Genomic DNA, 23204 nt, shown 5'->3' on the forward strand with positions numbered 1-23204 from the left:
CTGGCGAAAGGCGCTCCGGTGACATCACCCAGACCGGGCAGCGCTTGCAGCTGGAGACACCCATCTGGGGCTGCTGGTTCAGTGTGTGTCACTTACTGTACCATACGCGATGGGGACACGGTCCTGTTCCCAGAACCCAACCGCACCCCTGTGCCCTACTTATCCCAGGGGCCTCGGGGCTGGGCACCTGGGCTGGACAACAGGGTTCCCATGCAGGGCTGATGAGAGGGAGAATGGGTGGACAGTTGTACTGGGGCCCCAAGCTCAGGGGTGCCCCGGAACATTTGTAACATCCATGTAAATTAAGTGAAATAGGAAGCAAACACGATGTACCGAAGACCCAAATTTCTCTCCACGGGCCTGTTTCCATGTGACCATCACTGGGAACATCCAGTCCCTTTCCTCTCTGCTGAGACGCCTCGGCTGGATGCCCTGGGCTGCATGGGACAATGGATCTGTTCAGTGGCACCATTAGGCAAGGGGCTTTTTAGCCAGGGAGAGTGCAGCAGCCTTCGGTGGCATTTCCCTGGCTGCTGGTTTCTGATGACCTATGAAGTGGGCAGTGGAGCATTTCATACCCTGGGTACAGATCAGAGACATCGTGTCCCCAAAGCCCCAGCCCAGGGCTGAGCCTCCCACGCCCACAGCCCATCGTGTGAGCGCATCGGACCAGGCTGGTAATTTTCCACTTGGATTTCATTCCAAGATCTCGTCTCAGCCCCTTGGTCGCTTTTTCTATCCCTCTCTGCCCTTCCTCCCCAACCAACCAGGAAGGAACTGGCTGCGGTATGGCCAAGGCAGGAGTCAGGCACGCACAGGGCCCCTCCGTCCATCCGTGGGGCTGCAGAGCCAAGGGGTCAGGTTTCAGAGTCCTGGTGGGTGAGTCTGCAGCCGGGTGGCTCAGTGCCTGCCTGTTATGTGCTGGGACATCTGCTCGTTGCCCACTGGCACCGTGCTCAGCTGGGATCGGCCCTTTCCCTGCCTTGGGCTGAGGCTAAGCCTCGCTAGAGGGCAAGGGGCTGTGCCCGTGGGCTGCCTGCCCTGATCTGTGCAGTTCCCTGGCATGCACAGACCCTGCTCCAGCTTCTTCCTCTTCTCCCCAGCTGACCCCGTCTTGCCATGTGAAGGAGCCTGGCTTGGGGAGCGGAGTTGGGGCAAGTTCTCTCCAGCCCTCGCTGGCAGGTCCCTGCCAGGCAGAACCTTACATAACAGGCTTAACCCCTCCTTAATCCTCCTGTCTCTGTCTGAGACTTTCCCACCATTACTTTCTCTCTTGTTTCAGCTCTCGCCCTCTCTCTTACTGCCCTTCTCCCAGAGGGGACGGCTTCCCCAGCTTCCCTGGAACCACAGGGGCGAACCCTGGCAGGGCCAGCTTGGCCCTTCTCCTCCCCAGGAAATCACACAAAGCCCCCTCCCTGTGCAGGACTCGGGGGCCAGCACGTCAAAACCCTGCTCCTTGCGTTAAAGATGCCACGGTGCAGCTTTGTGAGAGAGCCACAGGTTTTCCCTGTGATTCTCAGGCAAAATCCTACATGCCCTCCCTCCATGCTCCACCCCAGAGACAGCTGCATTCAGCAGTAGGTGAGGGATCCTTGCGTTTATCACCTGTGAGGCCCTTGGGAGCATAAAAGCCGATTATTTATCCTCTCCTGTACCATGTTCCCCACCCCCTTGTAGCTGGGAGCAGTTCAGAACTCCTGGCCTCAGCTATGGGGCAGGACGGGAGGGGGTGCAGCCAGACATGACCAGCGCTGGGAGGAGCCGCTGGCCAATTTGCAGGGAAGGCAAATCCTGACGCCAGGCTCTAGTCTCCTCCCTGCAGGCTCCAACACGTGGCCGCACGCGGACTGTCTGCCGGGGGGTGGGGGAGCGCGGATCCTGCTGGGGCTGGATGCGTTGCAGAGCACTTGGGTCTGGGTCTACCGGCTCCAGTAATCGCTGACACTGGCGCGTGGGGGCTTCAGTGCTGCCAGGGCAGGGTGGGTTTGTGCAGAGCAGGTGGCAGTGACAAGACAAGGTAGCAGAGAGTCAGGAGCAGTGTCTGTCTGATCTGTCACCGCACGCACCCAGCTCTCCCTCTCCCCGGCAGCTCTGTAGCTCCCATTATACTCATGGCTGGTGGGGGGAGAAGTATTAGGTGTCATCCCCCCGCCGCCACCACCACCACCATTCCAAACACATCTCACACACAGCAGCATTGCGGTGTCTGCCCGGCTGCAGCCACTTGCTCTGATGGCTAGAACAGAGGGCAGGGAAGTCTGAACTCCTGGCTCAGTAGGCTGTGCTAGGTTCCCGGGCTCTGGCAATGCCAGTCCTTCTGCTTCCCCAACAGAAACGCATGGGCAGCGTAGGGCTCTGGGTTCCCCTCCTTGCAATGACGGGATTTGACTCCAAACCACGGGGTACGGATTACATGTGGCACTGACCTACCTGTCTCTCGGGACCCTGCCATCCCCATCTCGTTAGCCATCAGGCCTCACGCCTGCCACCACCGTCCATGTGGTGTGACACACAATCCGGCAGCCGTGGGGGCCTCTCCCCTCCCTGTGCGGGATCATTTACTGGGAGGGGGGTTCAGAGGCCTGACTGGGTCCCCTGCAGGCCCCCCATCAGTTGTCCTCCGCCGACAGTGAGATTCCCCATTCGCTGCGCTCTGCAGGTAGGCCGTTCCCAGCTCCTCCCCGGGGCCTGGAATGGGGTTACGTTCCCCGCAGACAGCTCGGCTTTTTCATAGACACAGGCATAGTGGGCAGGAGAAGTCTGTCTTTTCTCCCTCTCTGTGATCCCAGTTGGCTTTTCCCAGGCAGTGCCTTAGTGTTTACTGTGTTCTAACAAAACACCTAGTATGTTCTTAATGGTGACCTTAGCCCGGACCCTGGCCCACCTCCGGCGATGTGTCAGAGCCTCTCCTAGCGCGGCAGGGTTTCGGTTACAGTTGTATGAGCAATGGATTTTTCCGTTCACCGGCAAATCTGAAAAACCAGGGGGAAATCGTTTCAAGTTGAATCGAAAATGAAATTTTCCATGAATCAAAAAACTTTTTTTTTTTTTTAATTTTGATGTTGGGCTTTATTTCCCTCCCCCCCATTTTTAATATATTAAAAAAAAGTGAAGGTTGTTTTGAATCGAAAAGTCAAAACACTCTGGCTTTTTTGGAAATTTTTTTTCACTTTTTTTTTTTTTTTTCCATGGCAACAACATCCTGAAATCGACACAAAGTTGTGGACTGTTTAGGTCGACCCAAATCTTCATTTTTCACCCAAAAAAGTTTTAATCAAAAGTTGTGCCCAGTTCTAGGTTTGGGGGCGTAGGCGTGATGGCAGTGTTGATGGTACTAATCGGGGTGGGGGGGATCAGGAGGTGCAGTGTGGGGGCAGCTGTCCTGGCTGGAAGTTATGGTCCTCACTGGCAGTTTAATGTTCTCTGCTGTTTTCCAGTCTTCTTTTTTTTTCCGAGCCCAGAAGCAAAATCATAAAAAATAATTAAACCACAAACACAAAGCGCCGGAAGCGGTGGAGAGGGGTAGGAGAGGCCGCTGATCCAGGTCTCCGATCGGTTCTGCTCCATTAACCAGGAGGCGTGGGTCATGCCGGTTACTTGCGGTCACTTTGGAGCCGTTGCGTCTTTGAAGCTGCGCTCCCTTGGCTACCCGGTCCCTGGACTGTTTCCCCCTCAACCTCGGCCTGGGCCACTTAGGATGTTGGGTGGTGGAAAGCAAGATCACAGGAGTTATTGGAGCAAGAATCTGGGAGTTCGGTTCCTGGCGATGGAAGGGGAGTAGTATCTAATGGCTAGAGCAGGAGGAATGGGAGTCAGGGCTTCCAGATCTTGTTCTTGTTTCTGGAAAGGAGCGTTATCTAGTGGTAAAGCAGTCTGGACTCCGGAGTTCTAGTCTTGATTGCTGCCCTTCACCATGTGATTGCAGTGCTCTGTGCCTCAGTTTACCTTGCCACTGGGGACAACAATCAGACCCCAGCTGTGAAGCTTCTTGAACGAACGTCCTTTCGGTGCTCTGGGAGTCTTGGGCGAAAGGGCAAGGCAGTCAGTGAGCTCCCCCGGAGGGGGCGGGTTGGCAGGGCACCCTTTGCTTCCCAGCTGTGTTGGTAGAGCTCCCGGACTTGTGCGGCCCCATTAACTGCCCAGAACATCGGGTGAACTGAGTATCCGGTGGCTGCAGCCACCCATAAAATTGCCGCCAGCCACTCACGCTTCCGTCCCAACCAGCTCCTGGGACTGGCCTGCAGCCAGTGCCTGAACCCATTGGCCTTTTACTGCTAGCTGGCTCTTGGCATCCTCTGCCGGGAAGGTCACTGCTGGGGAGCTGCACCAAGCCCTGGGACAGTGGGGACGATGGGTTCAGCATGGTGCCTGCCCCGCCTTGCCCTCTGTGACAGCTCCTGGGGCTGTGGGTTCTGCTCCCCTCTGGGATCACACAGAGCCCTGCTGCGTTCTATCAATAACCCGGCTTCTGGGAAGCCTGTCGTCAGCTGACTCGCAGGGGCCTCTCTCTGGATTCCACCACAGCTGTGTGGTTATGACCCTAGCTCCTGTTACCCCACTGGCAGCGAGGGACATGGCAAGCCCTCGTGTACCCCCGGGGGCTGGGGGGATGGGGCAGCATGAAACCATGGGGTCCAGTGGCTGCTCTGCTCAGCACAGGTTGTCCCCTGCAGTGAGTAACAACTTTCATCCGCGACTGACCTGGGGCCAGACTGGAACCAGTGTCCTGGAGGGGAAGGGTCCCGTATCCCGTGCCCCACCCGCCCAAGCCAGCCAGTCCTCCCCACCTGTAACCAGATTGGACTCGGTGCCCGCTAGAGGGGAAAGGGCACATGTCCTATTCCCCAGCCCCTGAGCCAGGTTTGTGGTGTCTCTTTCCTGACTTGTTCTTTGCATTGCTGGGATGGGAGACGGGTCCATTCGGACCTGGGTCTGGAGGGGAACTGGCCCCAAGCTGAGGGGAAGGGGGTGGGTGTTGCCCCTTGGTTCTGGCCTTGGACTGTCCCTGCAGCTGATGGCTCATTGCAGAGCTGCTGGCAGAGTAGGCAGTTGCCTGGCAATGGGAGTTTGCACGGTGTGAGTTGGGGCCAGGAGGGTAAAGGGTTCACCCCCAGGTGCTCCATCCCATAATGACCCCTGTCATGTTGTGGGACCTGCTGAGCCGGAGCAGCCTGGCCCCTGGGCTCCACCTGCCCGGAATGGTTCCCAGAGCGCCGTTGTGTGACTCCGGCCCGACTTGGGGGTCAGTGCTCTCTGGGCCTGCGTAACACAACAGAGGCAAGAGCATCTAGACCGGGAGGCCTGAGCTGGCCAGAGGGGAGGGCGGGCTTGGCACTACCAGGCAAACCCTCTGCCCTTGGGAGGGCAGAGAAAACACTTGGGTGGCCAAGAGACAACTGGATGACCTCCTGAGCGTGGCCTGGAGGGCAAAGCTGGGGCATGCGTGCCCCCTGCTTTCTGGGGCTGCTTGGAGAGTATCTGCCGTCCCTTCCCCACACACACACACCCTGATGCCCTCATGGGAACATCGCCAGGGAGTTTGAGGGTGAACCAGCTGCCTGGGGAGTGAATAGAGCTTCCACTGACTGGGCTCCCTGCACCGGCCATCTCGGGGGGTCTGGGATTCGTCCCCCGCTCTGTGCTCACCTGAGCAGGTGACAGGCCACTCCGCCACGCAGCCTCCCCCAGCCGTGCAGCCCCTCTCTTCGGATCTCACCCCTGGCTCGTTGGTTGCACGGTCGCTGTCCTCTGGCTTTGCGCCGTCTCCCATTTTCCATGTCTAGTGCGTGATCTGCCAGTCTGTATTAGTGTGGGTGTGCTCCAGCTTTGGTATCACGCTGCACACACAGTCCTGCTAGGGTGGACCCTCTGTCACAGGAATCCTTAGGAGCCTGGCTTCATGTTGCATGGCTGGGTTTGACCTGGTCTTCTCGGTGACCGTGTGTGTGTGTACACAGGATACACTTTTGTTTGTGTGGGTCTTCCTGTCAGGGCTGGCACCAGCTTACCAAGCAGGTGCTTGGGGCAGCCACACCAGAGAGGGGCGGCACCTCCGGCTCTTCGGTGGCAATTCAGCTGGTAGAGGGTCCCTCACTCCTGCTCGGAGCGAAGGACCTCCTGCCGAAGTGCCGCAGATCGCGATCGCGGCTTTTTTGTTTGTTTTTTGTTTTGCCTGGGGAGGGGTGGCTGCTTGGGGCGGCAAAAACCTTGGAGCCGGCCCTGCTTTCTGTGTAGTCAGTTTGTGTGTATATAGTGTGTGTGTCTATATACTGTGCGTGTGAATGTGTGTACACTGCATGTGTACATGTGGGGGGGGTGTACACAGTATATTAAGCTTGGAAGGATTAGATTTTTGTTGGTAAACATTGATTTCTCCACACACGCCCAAACCGATGAAAATACATTTCAATCTGTAGTAATTGAAATGGACAGATTTTTTTGAAACCCAGCGTCAACTGTCATACAATACTTATTGTTCCCCTCCCCATAACTTCCCGCAACTTTGACAATGGAAACAGGTACAACATTTTAAAAGTTTAAAAAGAAACTGACAGTACCACTGAAATGATGGAAAAAGAATTGAACTCTGCCAAGCCTACATACAGGGGGTACAGAGTGCAGGCCGTTGCGTATGCATTGTGTGTGTGTGTATGTATACAACGTAAGCTGTGAGTTGGGAGCGCGGGTAGGCATTTGCGTCCACGTTGCGTATGTGCCTGTGTACAGTATACTCTGTGTGTGTGTGTGTGTGTGTGTGTGTGTGTGTATATACACACACAGTGTTAAATGAAATGACTGTCACACTTTGATGAGAAAATCTAAGGCGCTGCCTTGAGTATTTTTAAAGCTGCCAGAAATAGTGTCCTCCTCTCACCCTCCAACCTATAGTTAGCTCCCTCAGAATATCTCTGCAGAAGCCTCACTCTGGGGCTGGGGGAGGCTACCTTGGTTTTGGAGCAATTAGCATTAAAATAACACCCGCCCAGGGCCTCTCCTATCCCTGACTCCCGGAGTGGGGTGATTGGAGGGGGGTGGCTTCTGTGCTTCACCCAATGTGGTTATTAGGAGGACGGCCTGCGTGCTGGACCTGGGCCGCTCACGTGAGCCGCGCTGCTTGGAGTGTCAGCTGGAGGCTTGGAAGCCAGTTTGTGCTGGGCAGAAGCTGTCAGTGTGTTCTTCCAAATACCCAGGAGGAAAACATGCTGAGGCTAATAATGGAAATTTACCCAGAGCAGAAGGTAAAGACACCTGATACATGGCATTCTTATGTCACTGCAGCCCCTTGTGCTATCTATCAGACCACCAGCCTGGCAGCCAGTCAGTTAACAGACTGACGCAGAACTGTATTTCTGTGATGGAGAGAGCTGTGTTGCCTGAACCTGCCCCCGGAGTCAGGACACCTGGGTTCTCTGCCCAGCTCTGCTGCTGCCTTCGCTGCAGAAACTCAGGCAAGCCACTGTTCCGCTCCGTGCCTCAGTTTCCCCAGATTTGAACTGGGGCTAATAACATTTACCTGCCTCACAGTCGGCTCTCGTGGGATACCATAGTCATAGGCTCCTTACACACAGCTCAGATGAGAGCTTGTACCTCTTGTTTTTGCTTAACCAGAGCTCCCAGCTGGGCCTGCAGGAGTTTTGCTTGAATAACGGCTTCAGGATTGAGCCCAGTGTTGCCCAAGCGCTAAGTGCAGCAAATTTGTGGCCAGTTGGAAGTGCACACTAGAAGCCAAGATGGAAGCCAGTTTCTCCCGCTAGCTCAGGCCCATCTTTCTGAGCCGAAGGAGAATCCCCATTCACTATAAGCAGTATTGGCCCTATGGCACACTGCTGTGCAGTTCTGATTGAATCCAGCAGAGGACAGTGGTACAGGAACATGCTGGAGGCAATATTACAGTTTTATTTCTGAATCACAGGTTCAGTGACCATTAAAAAGGGACTCACAATAGCAGGAGTCTTCGGGTTGGGGTTTGTTTCCTACTAGTGCAGGGAGAAAAGAAAGAGAAAATTAGAAAATAATTACAAAAAAAAATATTGAGGCCAAAAAATGTACAAAATGTGCTGAGAAATAGCAATTCAGTTCAATCCAATGATAAACCTCTGTGTGGACACTCTTATATCCGGTCTGTCACTTTAACTTGCTCCTTGTAAGACTTCTCTACATGGAAAAGTTGCACCAGACTAGCCCGAATCAGCTTTTCAACCTGTCTAGTTAAACGAGTGCAAAAAGCTGAGTGCCCAATAGAAGAGGGACTTCTTTGGGGTTCACTTCAGCCCGTTCCTAACGGACGTAAACTAAACTGCACTAAGCCTCCGTTAAATCCTAATAAGATCCACATGGCCCTTGGCACCAGTTTAACTAAATGGTTTAAAGTCACACTTTAAGTTATATCAGGGCCACTTTCCCGTGTCAGCAAACTCTGTATTTCCTAACGCTGGCAAAATTACTCTAAGTCCGGCGTTAAACTCTGACAATTACATAGACTAAACCAGTGGTTCTCAACCAGGGGTACCTGTACCCCTAAAGGTTCTCCGAGGTCTTGCAGAGGGTACATCAACTCATCTAGATATTTGCCTAGTTTTACAACAGGCTACAGTAAAAGTTATAGAAGAGTCAATACAAACTAAAATTTCATATAGAGAACGACTGGTTTATGCTGCCCTGTGTACTATCCACTGAAATGTAAGTACAATATTTATGTTCCAGTTGATTTATTTTGTAATTACATAGTAAAAATGAAAACATACGCAATTTTCCAGTACTAGTGTGCTGTGACACTTTTGTATTTTCATGTCTAATTTTGTAAGCAAGTAGTTTTTAAGTGAGGTGTAACTTGGGGAGACACAAGACAAATCAGACTCCTGAAAGGGGTCCCCTAGTCTGGAAAGGCTGAAAGCCGCTGGTTTAAACCAGGTCATTGTGTCTTTATCTGAGGGGAGCTCCACTTGTGGCCCCTTGTGCTCCGCGCTGTACAAGCACAGAACAAAAAGACAGTCCCTGCTCTGGAGAGCTTCCGAGCAAAGGCTAAAACAGGAGAGAGGAGCTGGAGACGGACAGACAAGGAGCCACTCTTGGTCAGCATGCAGCGCAGGGGTTTCTCAGCCGGCCGGCAGCCGAAGCCACCTTTTCCGCCCCTTGTAGCAGTTTCACAGTCCATCCGCCGTGGCCTGACAGGGCTGCAGCCCGGCACGCGTGGGCCCCAATCCCCCCGGGGTTGCTATGACGCTGTGCGTTGCCCTGCAGAGCCGCCCCACGCGTGCCCCCCTCGGCTACCCCTTCCCGTCCTGTGGCGGCGTGGGCCGCCGGAGCCAGCGCTATGCGCCTCCCCCGTCTTGATGTCAGAGCCCTCCAGGTGCCGTCAGCAGCTCGTCTTGCACGGAGCGGCGGGGGCCAGGCGGAGCCGAGCGAGCGCGGGGCCGGGCCGGGGTGGAGAGCCAGGCAGCCGGCGGAGTTTGCAAGCAGCCGGGAGCCGGAGAGGGGAGCGCAGCGCTGGGGGCGCAGGGCAGGTTCCTGGCCCTGGCAGTGCGGATCCGTGCCCAAGCCGGCGGGGTAGGGAGCGCCCCTGGCTGCAGCACAAACTTTCCACGCCCAGGACACCGGGGATCTCCCCGAAGCTGCCTCCCCCCGACAGCACGCAGCCCCCCGCCCAATGCCCGGGCTCTGACTCCGGGAGCCGGGCAGCATGCGGAATTCCTACACCGTCACCATGCCCGAGGAGCCCCCCGCTTTCCCCGGCTTGCACAAGGAGCTGCGCCCCGGCAGGACCTCCATGCCGGGATCCCTGGTGGTCTCCACCTTCGTGGGGCTCCTTCTCAACAGGACCAAGGTAGAGAGAACCCCTGTCCCGTGTTGCCCTGTCTTCGGGGGGGTGGCCTGCGTCCCCCACGGGCACTGCCCTGCGACTTAGCTTTGGCAGGGGATAGGGGAGGCTCCCCGGCTCCCGGCAATGCCCCTGCTTGGCATGGTGTTAAATGCTGTCGGGGTCAGGGCGCCCTCTCCTGCACCCACCCCCATTTGGTGCGCTGGCAGTGCTGGGTCTGCCACCCAGAGCCTAGGCTCTGTGGGCTGCCCTTGCCAGGTCTGTTGTGCGGGTGAGAGGCAGGGTGGATTAGTAGTGAGATCAGCAAGCGCCTGCCAGGACTCCTGGGTTCTTTTCCTGGCTCTGCCCCAGACTTGCTGTGCTCTGTGTCCCAGCCTCCCCCTACCCCATAACTGAGTGGGGATACTCGCCTAACTTGGCAAAGAGCAGGGCTGTCACGTCCAACAGGGCTGGCCCTCTCGGTCTTATCTGTGATGCCAACAGGTAGCCTGGGAGGAGAACCACTGTGCACCTGCGGCTGATCCCAAAGGGCTCAGACCTTCCTTGAATGCTAATGCGCCTGTAACTGCCCTTGCACTCTCCAGACCTGCCCCTGCTCAGGACTGACCCGGAGCAGGGTGCTGTCAGGGGGATGAGGGTCTATTGCGCTGGGACATCAGCCCCGCTGTGGGTTTGTGATGGCTGCAGGCTAGCTAGTCAGTGGATCAGAAAAGAATTTTGTCAGTTTCCTCTGGCTTTGGTTGGGAGAGGAAGTATTGTCTAATGGCTAGTGCCAGGAGGAACTGGGAGTCAGGACTCCTGGGTTCTGTCCCTGGCTCTGGGATGGGAGCGGGGTCTAGTGGCCAGGGCAGGGAGGAAGTGGGAGTCCAGACTTCTGGGTTCTTTTCCCACCTCTGACTCACTGTGTGATCCTGGCTAAGTCTCTTCCCCCTTCCTTGTGCCTCAGTGTCCCCTTTCGTACAAGCAGAATCCTGGGCCATATTGGCCCCAGGTGAAGTGTAAGCAGGGCTGAGGTTGGCCCGTTCTGTGAGGAGTCCCGCTGGGCGCCCCGGGGGCCCCTCTGGGCAGGAGCCGCAGCACCCGAGGCTCCGGGCAGGCTCATTCCTTTGTTAGATGGGATGAATGGAGAGAGCAAAGGGGGCGTGAGGCTGCAGGAGCTTATGTAAGAGTTGCCTGCCCTGATGTGGCTCCCTGTGTGCTGCTGGTGCCGCTGCACCTCATGTTCTGCTCCAGCAGGGAAACCCGAGGGGCTAAAGGGACCGGGGGTGAGGGTGGGGGAGCGTCCCGCAGCCAAGAGAGGGGAGCCAGTCCTGGCTGATCTCTCCAGTCCAGCGAACCCTGCGCGGGGACATCTTGTGTTCTGCCTGTGCTGTCCATGCTCCTCAGTTCGATTTCACCCATCCGGGCCATGCCCACGTCCTAAATAAAGTCCAGGGCTGGGGAGGGGGATTAACCAGCATCAAATCATGGGGGAGGCGAGCATGCTGTACAATAACTCTCCACCATTATCAGGCCTCTGCCCAAGGGGGCCACAGGTCAGGACTCCAGGGGAACGGCTGATCTCCACCAAGCTGCCCTCTGACAGCACACGGACATTAGCTGCTCCAGCTCCATCCGTGGTCTGTCTCCCAATACAGAGTGGGCAGGAGCGTGGGCTGTGGGGGGAGCTCCCAGCTACTCCGGACCTGGCCTTTCCCCAGCAGGAGGCACTGTGGGGAGTGGGGCCAGAGCGCTGGCTGTGGGAGAGGCTGCCGGCTACTCCCGTCCCAGTGCGAGTGCCGCTCGCCGGGGGCAAGCTCCCTGCCCGTGGCCAGGGAGCAGCACTGGCCTCCCAGGGTGCTCTTGGTTCCTGAGTCTGCACTAGAGGAGCAAGTTCCAGCCCATGCGGCCGGGGAACCTCGTGGGGAAGCTGGGCGTATGTCAGGGCCCCAAAGGAGAGTCGGAGAGCCGGAGAGCCGGAGAGAACCAGCCCTATGCTACCCCAACCAGAGCTGCAGCCTGCTGCCCTCGCCCTGTCCTTCCAGTCTTCTTGGCTGGTCATTCCCTTCTTGTCCTCTGCATCTCGCCCTCCTCTGCTACCCACGTCCCGCCTCACCAGCCCCTGTGCTGAGGGGCAGAGCCAGGGGAGAGGAAACTGGCCAAAGCCAGCCCACGTGATTTCAGGGAGACAAATTCCTGGGCAGCCCCTGGGGATGGTCGGTAGTAGGAGCCAGGAGGGGCTTTATGGGGAATGCACCTTGATGGGGGGGAAAGTGGGGCCTCAGGGGACTGTGGGGAGAGGCCCAACTAGGCAGGGGGCCCTTCCAGCAGCCCAGACTCTAGGTGATAAATCAGCTCCGTCTGTGCTCCCCCCTGGCTGTCACCCCCTGAGCTCCTCCCCAGGGCACACGTCCAGGCCCCGCGGCTCCACCTACGGGCTTATATGGTCCTGGTGGCTGTAGGATGGGAGATCCCCCGTCCCTGCCACTTTCATCAGTCCCTTTTGATAAGGGCACAGACCCAGCCGAATTCCTGCAGCGTTACAATGACCCGAGGCAGCCAGCATGCATGCCTCGCTCCCTTCGCTCATCCCCCTCACCTCTTCGCTGCCCCTCCCACTCCTCTCTCCTATATGATAATCCAGGAGGCCACTTGTCAGTTTTTCCATAACCATCTGCCAGATCAGTCACTGCTTTCTGGGCTCTGCACAAGGTGCCCAGCTTCCACTGAGTCAGGGCACTGCTGAGGGGAAGCTCGCAGGGTACGGGGACTACCTGTGCAGAGCTGTGTACGGATGTCAGGCAATGTCCTGGCCTGTCTTCTGCAGCTGATTCCGGTGCGAGTTAGACGGCTGTGCCAATTTCTCAGCATTTGGTTCTGAAGTAGCAAGACGCGCCTGTTGGTGCTTCCCTGCATGGTAGCCCCACAGCAGACCTCGGGCAGGGCCCCAGGAGGATCCTGCCCTGGGGCTTGTCCCCCTTTATCATGCTACCCAGGGGGCTGTTGACCCACCTTCGGCTCACTCACAGCGGTGGGAGAGAGGGCACAACCAGCCAGCCCAATCCACCGGGGACAGTGTGTGAGGCAGGGATGAGCCCAGACCTGGAGATTCCTCGCTTCCCCAGCTGTAGCAGCGTCTTCACTAGACAGCCCATCCCTGAGGCCTAATCGCGAGGGGCTGCTTGGCTCTGCTGGGAGCTTCGGGGCCAGAGCAGGAATCGTCCCGAAAGAGAGATGGTTAAAGTGTGCAGAGAGGGTCGGAGCCAGGGTGAGGAGTGTCTGGGACCGGCAGGGTACTGCTGTGGGGAGGCTTACATCACTGCAGCCCCCCAGCTGACAGTGACAGGGCACTGATGTGGGGCAGCCAGGCCCCGCTCCCGAAGCCCTGGCAGGGGGACTCTTTGCTCAGGAGGATCAGATTAGGGTCCACCGTCACCTGCCCAGTCGCCCTGGTTGTGAGCAGGGCAGGGCCTGCAGGGCAGTGGGCAGGGCCTGGGCATGGATGACCTGGCCCTGCTCCCTATGGGAACTCGGGCTGTGACGCCCGCACTGTCACTAAGCAGCATGTGTAATTGTAGCTGGGTTATTTTGGGCTGTTGCTGGGGCCTCCCACACACACACCAGCCGCTGCTATTTTAGAGCTGCTGGCACAGCGCCCTCCCCTTCCCCTTCCTCTCGCTGCTTCAGGGGGTAATGTCACTGACATTAAGCCACACTTGGGGTGGGGGGTGAGAGTCTCTTCCTTAATCCCCTGGGCACTGCATGCTGCTAGCATCTGGAGAGCTACAGCCCACCCTTCCGACACCTCACACCCCTGGGCTTCCAGCACGCCTCCTCCTGCCCGCCGGGGCAGGCTGGGCTAGTGGTGAGAGCACAGGGATGGGAGTCCAGGCTCCTGATTCTAGCCTCTGCCCCAAGATGGAGTGGTATCTAGCACTTAGAGCGCAGTGCAGGGAATCAGGACTCCTGGGTTCTATCCCCAGTTCTGCCACTGACTCTCTGTGGCCTTGGCCAAGTCCTTTCCCCTCCATGTGTCTGCGTCATCTGTTCGATCCCATAGTTCTCTGCTCCCATGGGTTTGTGCTCCTGGTCCCAGCACCGCCCATTTCTCTGCCTTCCCTGCTCTCTTGTTCTTTCTGGTAACATGGCCAGGATGCGTGTCAGTTTTAACTTGCCCAGCTGCTGGGGTCTGTCACTTGTCTCTGCGCTTTGCATGAGATGCCTCCCGGCTCCGGCTGTCCTAGCTGGCAGTGACAGGGTATTGTTGGAAGGGAGCCCTTGCCATTGGAGACCTACTAGTTGGAGCAAGCTCACATTGCCTTTCCTAGCTGATAGTCAGGGCACTGCTGTGAGGCACATCACAGCGTTGTCACTCTGGCTGGCAATGTCGGGGCACTGTTGTGTGGAAGCTCACAGCACGTCACTCTGACTGGCAGTGTCAGGGCACTGCTGTCAGGCACACCACAGCGNTCACAGCACGTCACTCTGACTGGCAGTGTCAGGGCACTGCTGTCAGGCACACCACAGCGCTGTCACTCTGGCTGGCAGTGTCGGGGCACTGCTGTGAGGCATATCACAGCGCTGTCACTCTGGCTGGCAGTGTCGGGACACTGCTGTGAGGAAGCTCACAGTGCTGTCGCTCTGGGCGGCAGGGAGACTGGCAGAGTCGGCTGCCGTGCTGAACCAAGCTGGCTTGCAGTTCGGTGAGTGTACTTTAGCTAGATCAGGGGTTGGCAACCTTTCAGAAGTGGTGTGCCGAGTCTTCATTTATTCATTCTGATTTAAGGTTTCGCCTGCCATTCATACATTTTAATGTTTTTAGAAGGGCTCTTTCTAGAAGTCTATAATATATAACTAAATTAGTGTTGTATGTAAAGTAAATAAGGTTTTTAAAATGTTTAAGAAACTTCGTTTAAAATTAAATTAAAATGCAGAGTCCCCTGGACGGGTGGCCAGGACCTGGGCAGTGTGAGTGCCACTGAAAATCAGCTCGCGTGCTGCCTTCGGCACACGTGCCATAGGTTGCCTACCCCTGAGCTAGATAGATGGAGTTCCAAAGGTCTGGTTGCCTGAGGCTCTCCCAGATGGAGCGTTTCATGCTGAGTGGGGCTCTTCCGGCTGCCTGAACTGGGTGAAAATAGTGACAGAAAGCTGCTTTCACATCCTAGTTCAGTATTACAGGCAATGGGCATCCCCCCAACCCCTGCCCAGGGCTCTCTGGGCATGGCCGCCCTCTGTCCGTGCCGGCTGCACTGCTGCTGAGCCGCACAATGAGTTTGTCTCCTACGCGCTTATGGTGTCAGTCCCAGTGGGGTTATGGCTCAGCAACAGATTCCCCGGAGTCCTGGCTTCCCGTCCCCTCATCCGGCTACACTGCAGGGGGTCAGCAGGCTGGGGCCCCAAACAACCCTCCCCCCGACCGCTGTTACTTTCCGCTTTCAGGCTGGAACAGGGGCATGCTTCCCGTTGGGTCTCACAGAATGACAGAGCTGTTAACCAATAAGAAAGGCGATGGCTCAGACTGGTTGCTATTTAAGTTCCTTCCCTTGGGCTTCTCTCAGTCCCACTGCACTCACTGGTCCTTCAGCAACAGCCCGGCACGACCAAGGAATCCCCTTTAAACTCTCTCACTCCCTGCTGCAGTGCTGACACACCGGGCTGGGGGGCCTGCTCCCCGCCACAGTTCGGGCACACCCAAGCCGCGGGGGTTCCCTCCCGCCACAGTGCGGACACACTCCCAGGGACCTGGTCAAGGTCACACCAGTAGTTTGAGGCAGAGCTGGGAATCTGTGTTTCTAACCACTGGGCCATCCTTCCTGACTAGTGAGGGGATCTCTTTGGGCGGCCGTGTGTTCCAGCCACCCCCATCCTGGTCTCCAAGGATCCACTCAATTGGAAATCCAGGGGCCAGAGATCAGCTGTGTGGGGATTGCCTTTGCCTCTGGCATACAGAACTCTGCTCCCCGGAGTTCTTGGTGCTAAGGGGGAGGGAGAAGACAGGCGAGAGATAAAAGACTGCCCGGGACTTTGAGCCCAGGGCCAGGCTTTATGTCTGAGGGAATCTCTGGACTGTGCCCTCGCAGCAAGAGTCTGAGGAATCCTGAATTAATGAGCTCCAGGGAGAAAGCCCGAGTTCCCCCGCCCCTCACCAGCCTGTCCCCGCCCCTCGCCAAGGCAGCGCCAGGCTGGGGGCAGGGCAGGATGGGCTCTGTGGGGCAGCACTGTTCCTCTCACAGGCCCCGTCCCCTCCTGGTTCCCAAGGGCTGGAGGAAGGGGAAGGCTCTGAGAGCTCAGGAGAAGCTGCTGAGCTCAGCTTGGCCATGCTCCTCTGAGGAGCTGAGTCAGGTCCCATTTAATCTGAGCCCCCCAAGCCCAGGGTGGAGGTGGGGGGATGGTTCCGGTTCTGACCCATCTCCGCCAGCCATAGCTGCAGCAGTCTGCGTGGGCATGGGGGTGAACAGCGGCACAGGCAGTGCTTTTAAGGGGAGGGCGGATGCTCTACCTTCCATGGCTCACCCCGCTGCAGGCTGGAGTGTTTCTCCTGGGGTCTCTGTGCGGCCATTGGGGCAGTTAACATCCTCAGCTCTTCATGTAACGACCCCTCACCCTACTGTTAGCTGGGAATGAACGTAGGTCCAAACGCACAGGCCTCTGCCAGTCAAGTTGCAGGAGAAACTCCACTAGGAGATAGCAGTAGTAGGCTGTTACCCTGTATGTTCACCAACCACTAGAGGGGGACACTGCTCACTCAGCCAAGCTCCTATACCTGCGTGGTCCCCCGGGGTGTTCTGGCACTTGGATCCCTAATGACCACTGGGAGGAAGGGCCCAGGTCATGCTGCCATGAGGGCTAAAGTCCCACCTCGAGGGTGGAAGTGTGGGTGCTAGGAATGCTCCCCAGACTCAGCAGGAGGTGGTCTTTGAAGTATTGTTTTAAATGGGAGGCGTACCCTGAGCAAAGAACAAGAAGTCCAGATTCCTGGGTCTCCTTCCCTGTTCTGCCTGGCCATGTGGCCTTGGCCAGGTGTCTGCCCTGCCTGGGGCCTCAGTTTCCCCATCTGTAACATGGACATAGTGACACTGGCCTGTGCCCTGGGGAGGCTGTGGAGATGCAGGAGTCAATGAGCATCTGTAGAAAGCTGCCTGTTGGTTTACTCCTAGCCTAGATCGTCACATGGATGCTCAGACAGGCAGAGGGGCAAGAGGGCATGGCCCCCCAGCTCTCCAGTCACTGCTCTCCACTGTGTCTGCCAGGGGTTTTAGACTGACTGCCTGAGAGCCGCCATTGATCTGCCCCCGGTGCTCTTTCTTTGCAGAACTCCAAGACGGTACAGGGTCTGACCGGCCTCCGTAACCTTGGAAATACGGTGAGTCCCTTCCCCGCAGCATCTCTCTGCTGGGTTCCCTCCCAGGGCAAGGGTCCCCTCACGCCATACCCCATCCCCACACGCTCGCTGGGGTCACCCTGGAGACATGGCCCCCGATGTGGCTGTTGCACTGCTAGGGAGCCCTGACCGCTGGACTGGTTTGTCAGGCTCCTGCACCCAGTCCCTGTCCCCCACCCACACCAAGCCACTGCCGCCCTTCCCCGATGTGCATTACCCAAGGGGCTGGCGCCCAGCCCCACCCACCACCCTGACTCATGCCCCTGATCTGCAGAGGGCCTTCTCAGTTCCTGCTCAGGAAAGACTGTGCTAATGCTAGGAACTCCCTTCCTGGCTCTGCCAGCGGTTCCCCAGCCTGCCCCACCCACCGCACAGCTCTTCTGTAACCGCTTCCGACGGCAGCAGCATCGCCGAGCAGCTTCCCCCAGCGCTGGGCCAGCCCCTCACTTCCGCACCACACACCCATAGAAAGAGGAACCCCAAGCGACAGCAGGCAGTCCCCCACCCACGAGCTGAGAGCCTGGAGTTCCCCAGTACCTACCCCCAGGGATCCCTAGCACCCGCCCCAATGGAATGAGCACCCCAGTGCCTGCTCTCAGGGCTTTCCCTTCTCCTCGCTGGGGAGGCATTGACCCCAGGGGAAAGGGCCTGTTTGGAAACTTCCTTCCCCTGTAGCTCATCAGCGGGTGCCAGGAGCAGCATCATTAATTTGGGCTGGGGCCAGTAGTAAAGCCACCCCACGCTGCTTGCCCAGCTGTGGCACTGGGTGTGCCTGGCTCTCAGCCCCATTTAATTGGCTTTAGAGGTGGTGACGGGGCCCCACCTGCGTGAAAGGGCCCTGCCCCATCCCCCAGCCTCAGCATTCGGTCATATTTTTCTTACAGAGAGCTCGCTGTAAGTTCTCCGCTGTACAAGTAGCACTCACCACAGGCCGATGGGCACCCTGACTTCCCACATCCTACCCCTGAGTCGGGCCGGGGGCCTGTCGCTTGCCTATCTGATGCTCTTCAGTGCCAGGGCAGCAGGGCCCTCTGCTGAGACTGCCAACAGGTGCAGGAAGGTGTTGGCAGGTGGACACCCTCCATTCAGGGGGAACTCACCCCACCAATCCCAGACAACCCAGCCACTATCCGATGGGAGCAGCTTTCTGTTCCCGCTGCCCCAGTTTGGATTGGAGCCGGCCACTGAGTGATGCTGAGATGCCCTGCACATAGAAACCATGGACATGTAGAACTGGAAGGGACCTTGATAGGTCATCTAGTCCATTCCCCTGTGCTGAGGCAGAACTAAGTATTATCATCCCTCACAGGTGTATGTAACCTGCTCTTCATAACCTCCCTAGGTAATTTGTTCCAGTGCTTAACCGCCCTTAAATCTCCCTTGCTGCAATTTAAGCCCATTGCTTCTTATCCTGTCCTTAATGGGTAAGGAGAACAAGTCATTATCCTCCTCTTTATAACAATTTTTTATGTACTTATCTCTCCCCTCAGTCTTCTCTTCTCCAGACTAAACAAACTCAATTTTTTTCAATCTTTCCTGGTAGGTCAACTTTTCTAGACATTTAATCATTTTTGTTGCTCTCCTCTGGACTTTCTCCAATTTTGTCTGCACCTTTCCTGAAATGTGGTACCTAGAATTGGACACAGTACTCCAGCTGAGGCCTTAACAGTGCTGAGTGGAGCGGAAGAATTATTTCCCCGTGTCTTGTTTACAAACTCTCCTACTTATAGATCCCAGAATCATGTTTGCTTGTTTTTGCAACAGTGGTACACCGTTCACTCATATTTAGTTTGGGATCCACAATAATCCCTAGTTCCTTTTCTGCAGTTCTCCTTTCCAGGCTGTATTTGTGCTATTGATTATTCCTTCCTAAATGTAGTACTTTGCATTTGTCTTTATTGAATTTCATCCTATTTATTTCAGACCATTTCTCCAGTTTGTCCAGATCATTTTGAATTTGAATCCTGTCCTCCAAAGGGCTTGCAACCCCTCCCAACATAGTATCAACTACAAACTTTATAAGTGTACTCTCTATGCCATTTTCCAAATCATTTATGAAGATATTGTTTAGAACTGGACCCCGCACTGAGCCCTGCTCAATATGCCCTTCTAGCTTGACTATGACCCACTGATAACTAGTCTGAATATTGTTATCCAACTGTTGTGCACCTACCTTATAGCAGGTTCATCTGGGCTATATTTCCTTAGTTTGTTTATAAGACGCTCATGTGAGATAGTATCAAAAGCCTTACTGAAGTCAAGATTTATCACACATCCTGTTTCCCCACATCCACAATGCTTGTTACCCTGTCAAAGGATAGTAGTTGATTGACATGATTTGTTCTTAACAAATTTATGTTGACCATTACCTTCTCTTCGAGGTAATCAAAGAATCAATTTGTAGCTATTTGCTCCGTTATCTTTACAAGTACACCTCTAACCCAATAAAACAAATTTGGATAGAATGTGGTAAAGCAGTGGTCTGGGGGTGGGGAACAGGGCTGTGCCATGCACTCTGGCAGATCAAAGCAAGTTTGATATAACATGATTTCACCTATAATGCAGTAACATTTTTTGGCTCCTGAGGACAGCGTTATATCGGGGTAGAGGTATACCAAATTTAAGATGAGTGGTCTCTAATTCCCTGAGTTGTCCTCCACCCCCCCCCTTTTTTTTTTTTTTTTTTCAAATAGGTACTACATTGATTATCTTCTAGTCTTCTGGGATCTTTCCTGTCCTCCATGAGATCTCAAAGATAATTGCTAATGGCTCAGATATCACTTCAGCCACTTCTTAAGTATTCTAGGATGTATTTCATTAGGACTGCCTACCTGCCAAAAAAAAAAAAAAAAAAAAAATAAACCACACACCACACAAACCACACCCACCCACCCCAACTTGTTTAAGTAATTCTTAACTAGTTCTTACCCTATTTTAGCCTCAGATCCTACTGCATGTACAGTGATGTTCACTATGTTAGTTGGCCAATCTCTAGCCATTTTGATGAAAAACTGAAACAAAAGGGCATAACATTTTGGCCACAGCTGTGTTTACTGTTATTGCCTTTCCCTCCTCGGTGAGTAATGGGCCTACCCATTCCTTGGTCTTCCTCATGCTCGTAATGCAGTGGGTTTCAACCGCAGATCCCTAAAAATTTTTGAATGGAGGTGCAGACCCCTTTGGAACAACAGTGTAAAACCACTGCTGTAATGAATTTGTACTATGTTTTCTTGTTACCTTCTATGGCCCTAGCTAGTTTAATCTCTGTTTCTGCCTTGGTTTTCCAATTGTCCCTACCGGTTTGTGTTTTTATATTCCTCCTTCATAATTTGACCTAGTGTGCACTTTCTGTATGATGCTTTTTTGAGTTTGTCAGAAAAATCTCCTGGTTAACCCAGGGTGGTCTCTTGCTATACTTCCTATGCATGGGGTAGTCTGCGCTTGTGCCCTTAATAATGTCTTTAATAAACTGCCAACTCTGCTAAACTCTTTCCCCTTAGACTTTCTTCCCATGGGATCTTACCCACCAATTCTCCAAGTTTGGTGAAATCTGCCTTCTTGAAGTCAATTGTCTTTATTCTGCTGTTTTTACTCCTTCTGTTCCTTAGAACAGGGGTGGGTAAACTACAGTCCGTGAGCTGGATCCAGCCCACAGGATTGCCACCTCCGTGGTGCCATGGACCCAGCGCTGCTCCCAGAAGCAGTCCACACCATGTCCCTGCAGCCCCTGGGGGAGCAGGGGCAGAGAGCTCCGTGCGCTGCCCTTGCCTGTAGGTACCTTCCCCAGAAGCTCCCATTGGCTGGGAATGGGAAACTGCAGCCCATGGGAGAGGTACCCACATGCAAGGGCAGTGGACTGAGTCCTCTGCCTCTCCCCCCCCCCCCCCCCCCCCCCCCCCCCCCCCAGGGACATGGTGCCGGCTGCTTCCTGGAGCAGCGTGGGGTCAGGGAGCCTGCCTTAGCCTCACTGAGTGAGGCTGCCACCCCGGAGCTGCTCCAGGTAAGCGGCGCCAGCCCAGAGCCCGAAACCCTCCTGCACCCCAACCCCCTGAGCCCCCTTATTATGCAGACAAAGCTACAAAGGATTGTTTTGGGGGCAAGACAAAGATGCCATATTTATTATGACCAATACCCACCTACACCCCTATCAGACACTCTGCAGCTGCTGTATATAGTTACCAGTCCTGAACATAGGCTGAGTCCGTGGCTTGATTTTGCAACTTGGGTTCGTAGCTTGTGGCGGCTAACTGGCCAGGAAAGCCAGGCACAAGGAAAGGCTGGGTCTGCCCTCCCATGTTGGCAGCAGAAAGTTGCCCTCCAAAGTCTTCCATCTCACCCATCCTTTTTGTAGGCTTTAGTTTGAATCCAGAGTCTATAGGTCTTGCTGTGTCACGCTGCTTCTGGGTTCGGTGTGTTTGATCACCTTTCAATTGCAGATGGGACTGTCAGCCTCGGACCTGGCTTTGATCTTCCTTCTTTTCTTTAGGGTGGACTCTTCTTACTTTGTTAGGGCTGTTGTCTGCATCTTCAGCCGTTGGTGTTTGAACTCTATTTCATCAGGACAGGCTGGCATTGGAGGTTGAATCCATTACCCATACATAGCTCATTCACACATCAAACTAGATGAATAAGATTACAGCAGGGTTTTGCAAAAATGAAGGTTGCAGCAAGCCCTTACTAAATGGAGTAAGTGTTTTAAAATGGGGTTTGAATTACAATATGGCAAACAGAGGTTACACTGTAGGCAAGTGTGTGAATGGGAAACAAGGAGCAGAAGTTACAATACTGAAACAGTGCAAGTCTCAGTGATTTAAGCAGGAATTGGATTGACAGTGAAACTTACAAGGGCAACTGGCTGAACAGCTATGGCTCTTAACAAGCATCTTAATTGTCAATTAGCCAGTTATTGGGGTAACTGGTTTTATGAATGAATGTTTTCATAAACATTTACTTATGAAGTTACATTAATAAAGTGTCTGAGTAACAGCCGTGTTAGTCTGTATCCGCAAAAAGAAGAACAGGAGTACTTGTGGCACCTTAGAGACTAACAAATTTATTAGAGCATAAGCTTTCGTGGACTACAGCCCACTTCTTCGGATGTGGGCTGTAGTCCACGGAAGCTTATGCTCTAATAAATGTGTTAGTCTCTAAGGTGCCACAAATACTCCTGTTCCTCTTTCATCAATCATAATAATCATCATAATATTTAATATGGAATAAAACAGCATTTCTGTAGCACCTTTAATCTGAGGATCTCAAAGCACCTGATATCCTTACATCCCTGTGAGAGTAAGAGAATATTATCCCCATTTTATAGATGGGGGGATTGAGGTACAGAGAAATGAAGTTACTTGCCCAAGATCACTCAGTGAGTTAGTAGCAGAGCCTGGGAGAAAACAGGGGAGAGAGAATCCATAAACAGAAAGGATAGAAATCTTCTCACTTTGGAGCATAAAACAACCTGTAGCTGAAAGAGGCCAGGAAGAACCTTCCCCTAAGTGTAGGTGCATAATTGTTCCCTTCAAGCTTTCGTACACCTTCCTCTCCAGCACCTGGTACAGGCTGCTGTGGGAGGCAGGATATGGGACTAAATGGACCCCTGGTCTGATCAGTTATGGCAATGACTATGATCCTGAATACATATAAAATTGTACCACTTTAATTATAGCAGTATAGTTAAAGCAGTACAACCTCTAGTGTATTTGCAGTTATGTTGATATAAAGGTGCCTTATACCAGTATAGCTATTCCCATTTGGGAAGGAGGATAAGGTCTGGTCTACACTAACCCCCCAATTCGAACTAAGGTACACAACTTCAGCTACGTGAATAACGTAGCTGAAGTCGACGTACCTTAGTTCAAACTTACCGCGGTCCAGACGCGGCAGGCAGGCTCCCCCGTCGACTCCGTGTACTCCTCGCGCCGAGCAGGATTACCGGAGTCGACGGGGAGCACTTCTGGGTTCGATTTATCGCATCCAGACAAGACGCGATAAATCGAACCCAGAAGTTCGATTGCCTGCCGC

At 54.6% G+C, this 23204-nt stretch overlaps 1 protein-coding gene across 1 annotated transcript in view; it reads left to right on the forward strand.

The window, feature by feature from the left end:
- The window catches only part of USP2 (ubiquitin specific peptidase 2), a gene marked incomplete in the record, with an annotated part of 62408 nt that overhangs the window by 12941 nt on the left and 26263 nt on the right, over nucleotides 1–23204 (forward strand). Inside the window, 1 exon segment of the mRNA XM_034754407.1 lies at nucleotides 17112–17162. Within this exon segment, the coding sequence (XP_034610298.1) occupies nucleotides 17112–17162 (51 nt within the window).

Source organism: Trachemys scripta, chromosome 21 (assembly GCF_013100865.1).
Source record: "Trachemys scripta elegans isolate TJP31775 chromosome 21, CAS_Tse_1.0, whole genome shotgun sequence".
NCBI lineage: Eukaryota > Metazoa > Chordata > Testudines > Emydidae > Trachemys > Trachemys scripta.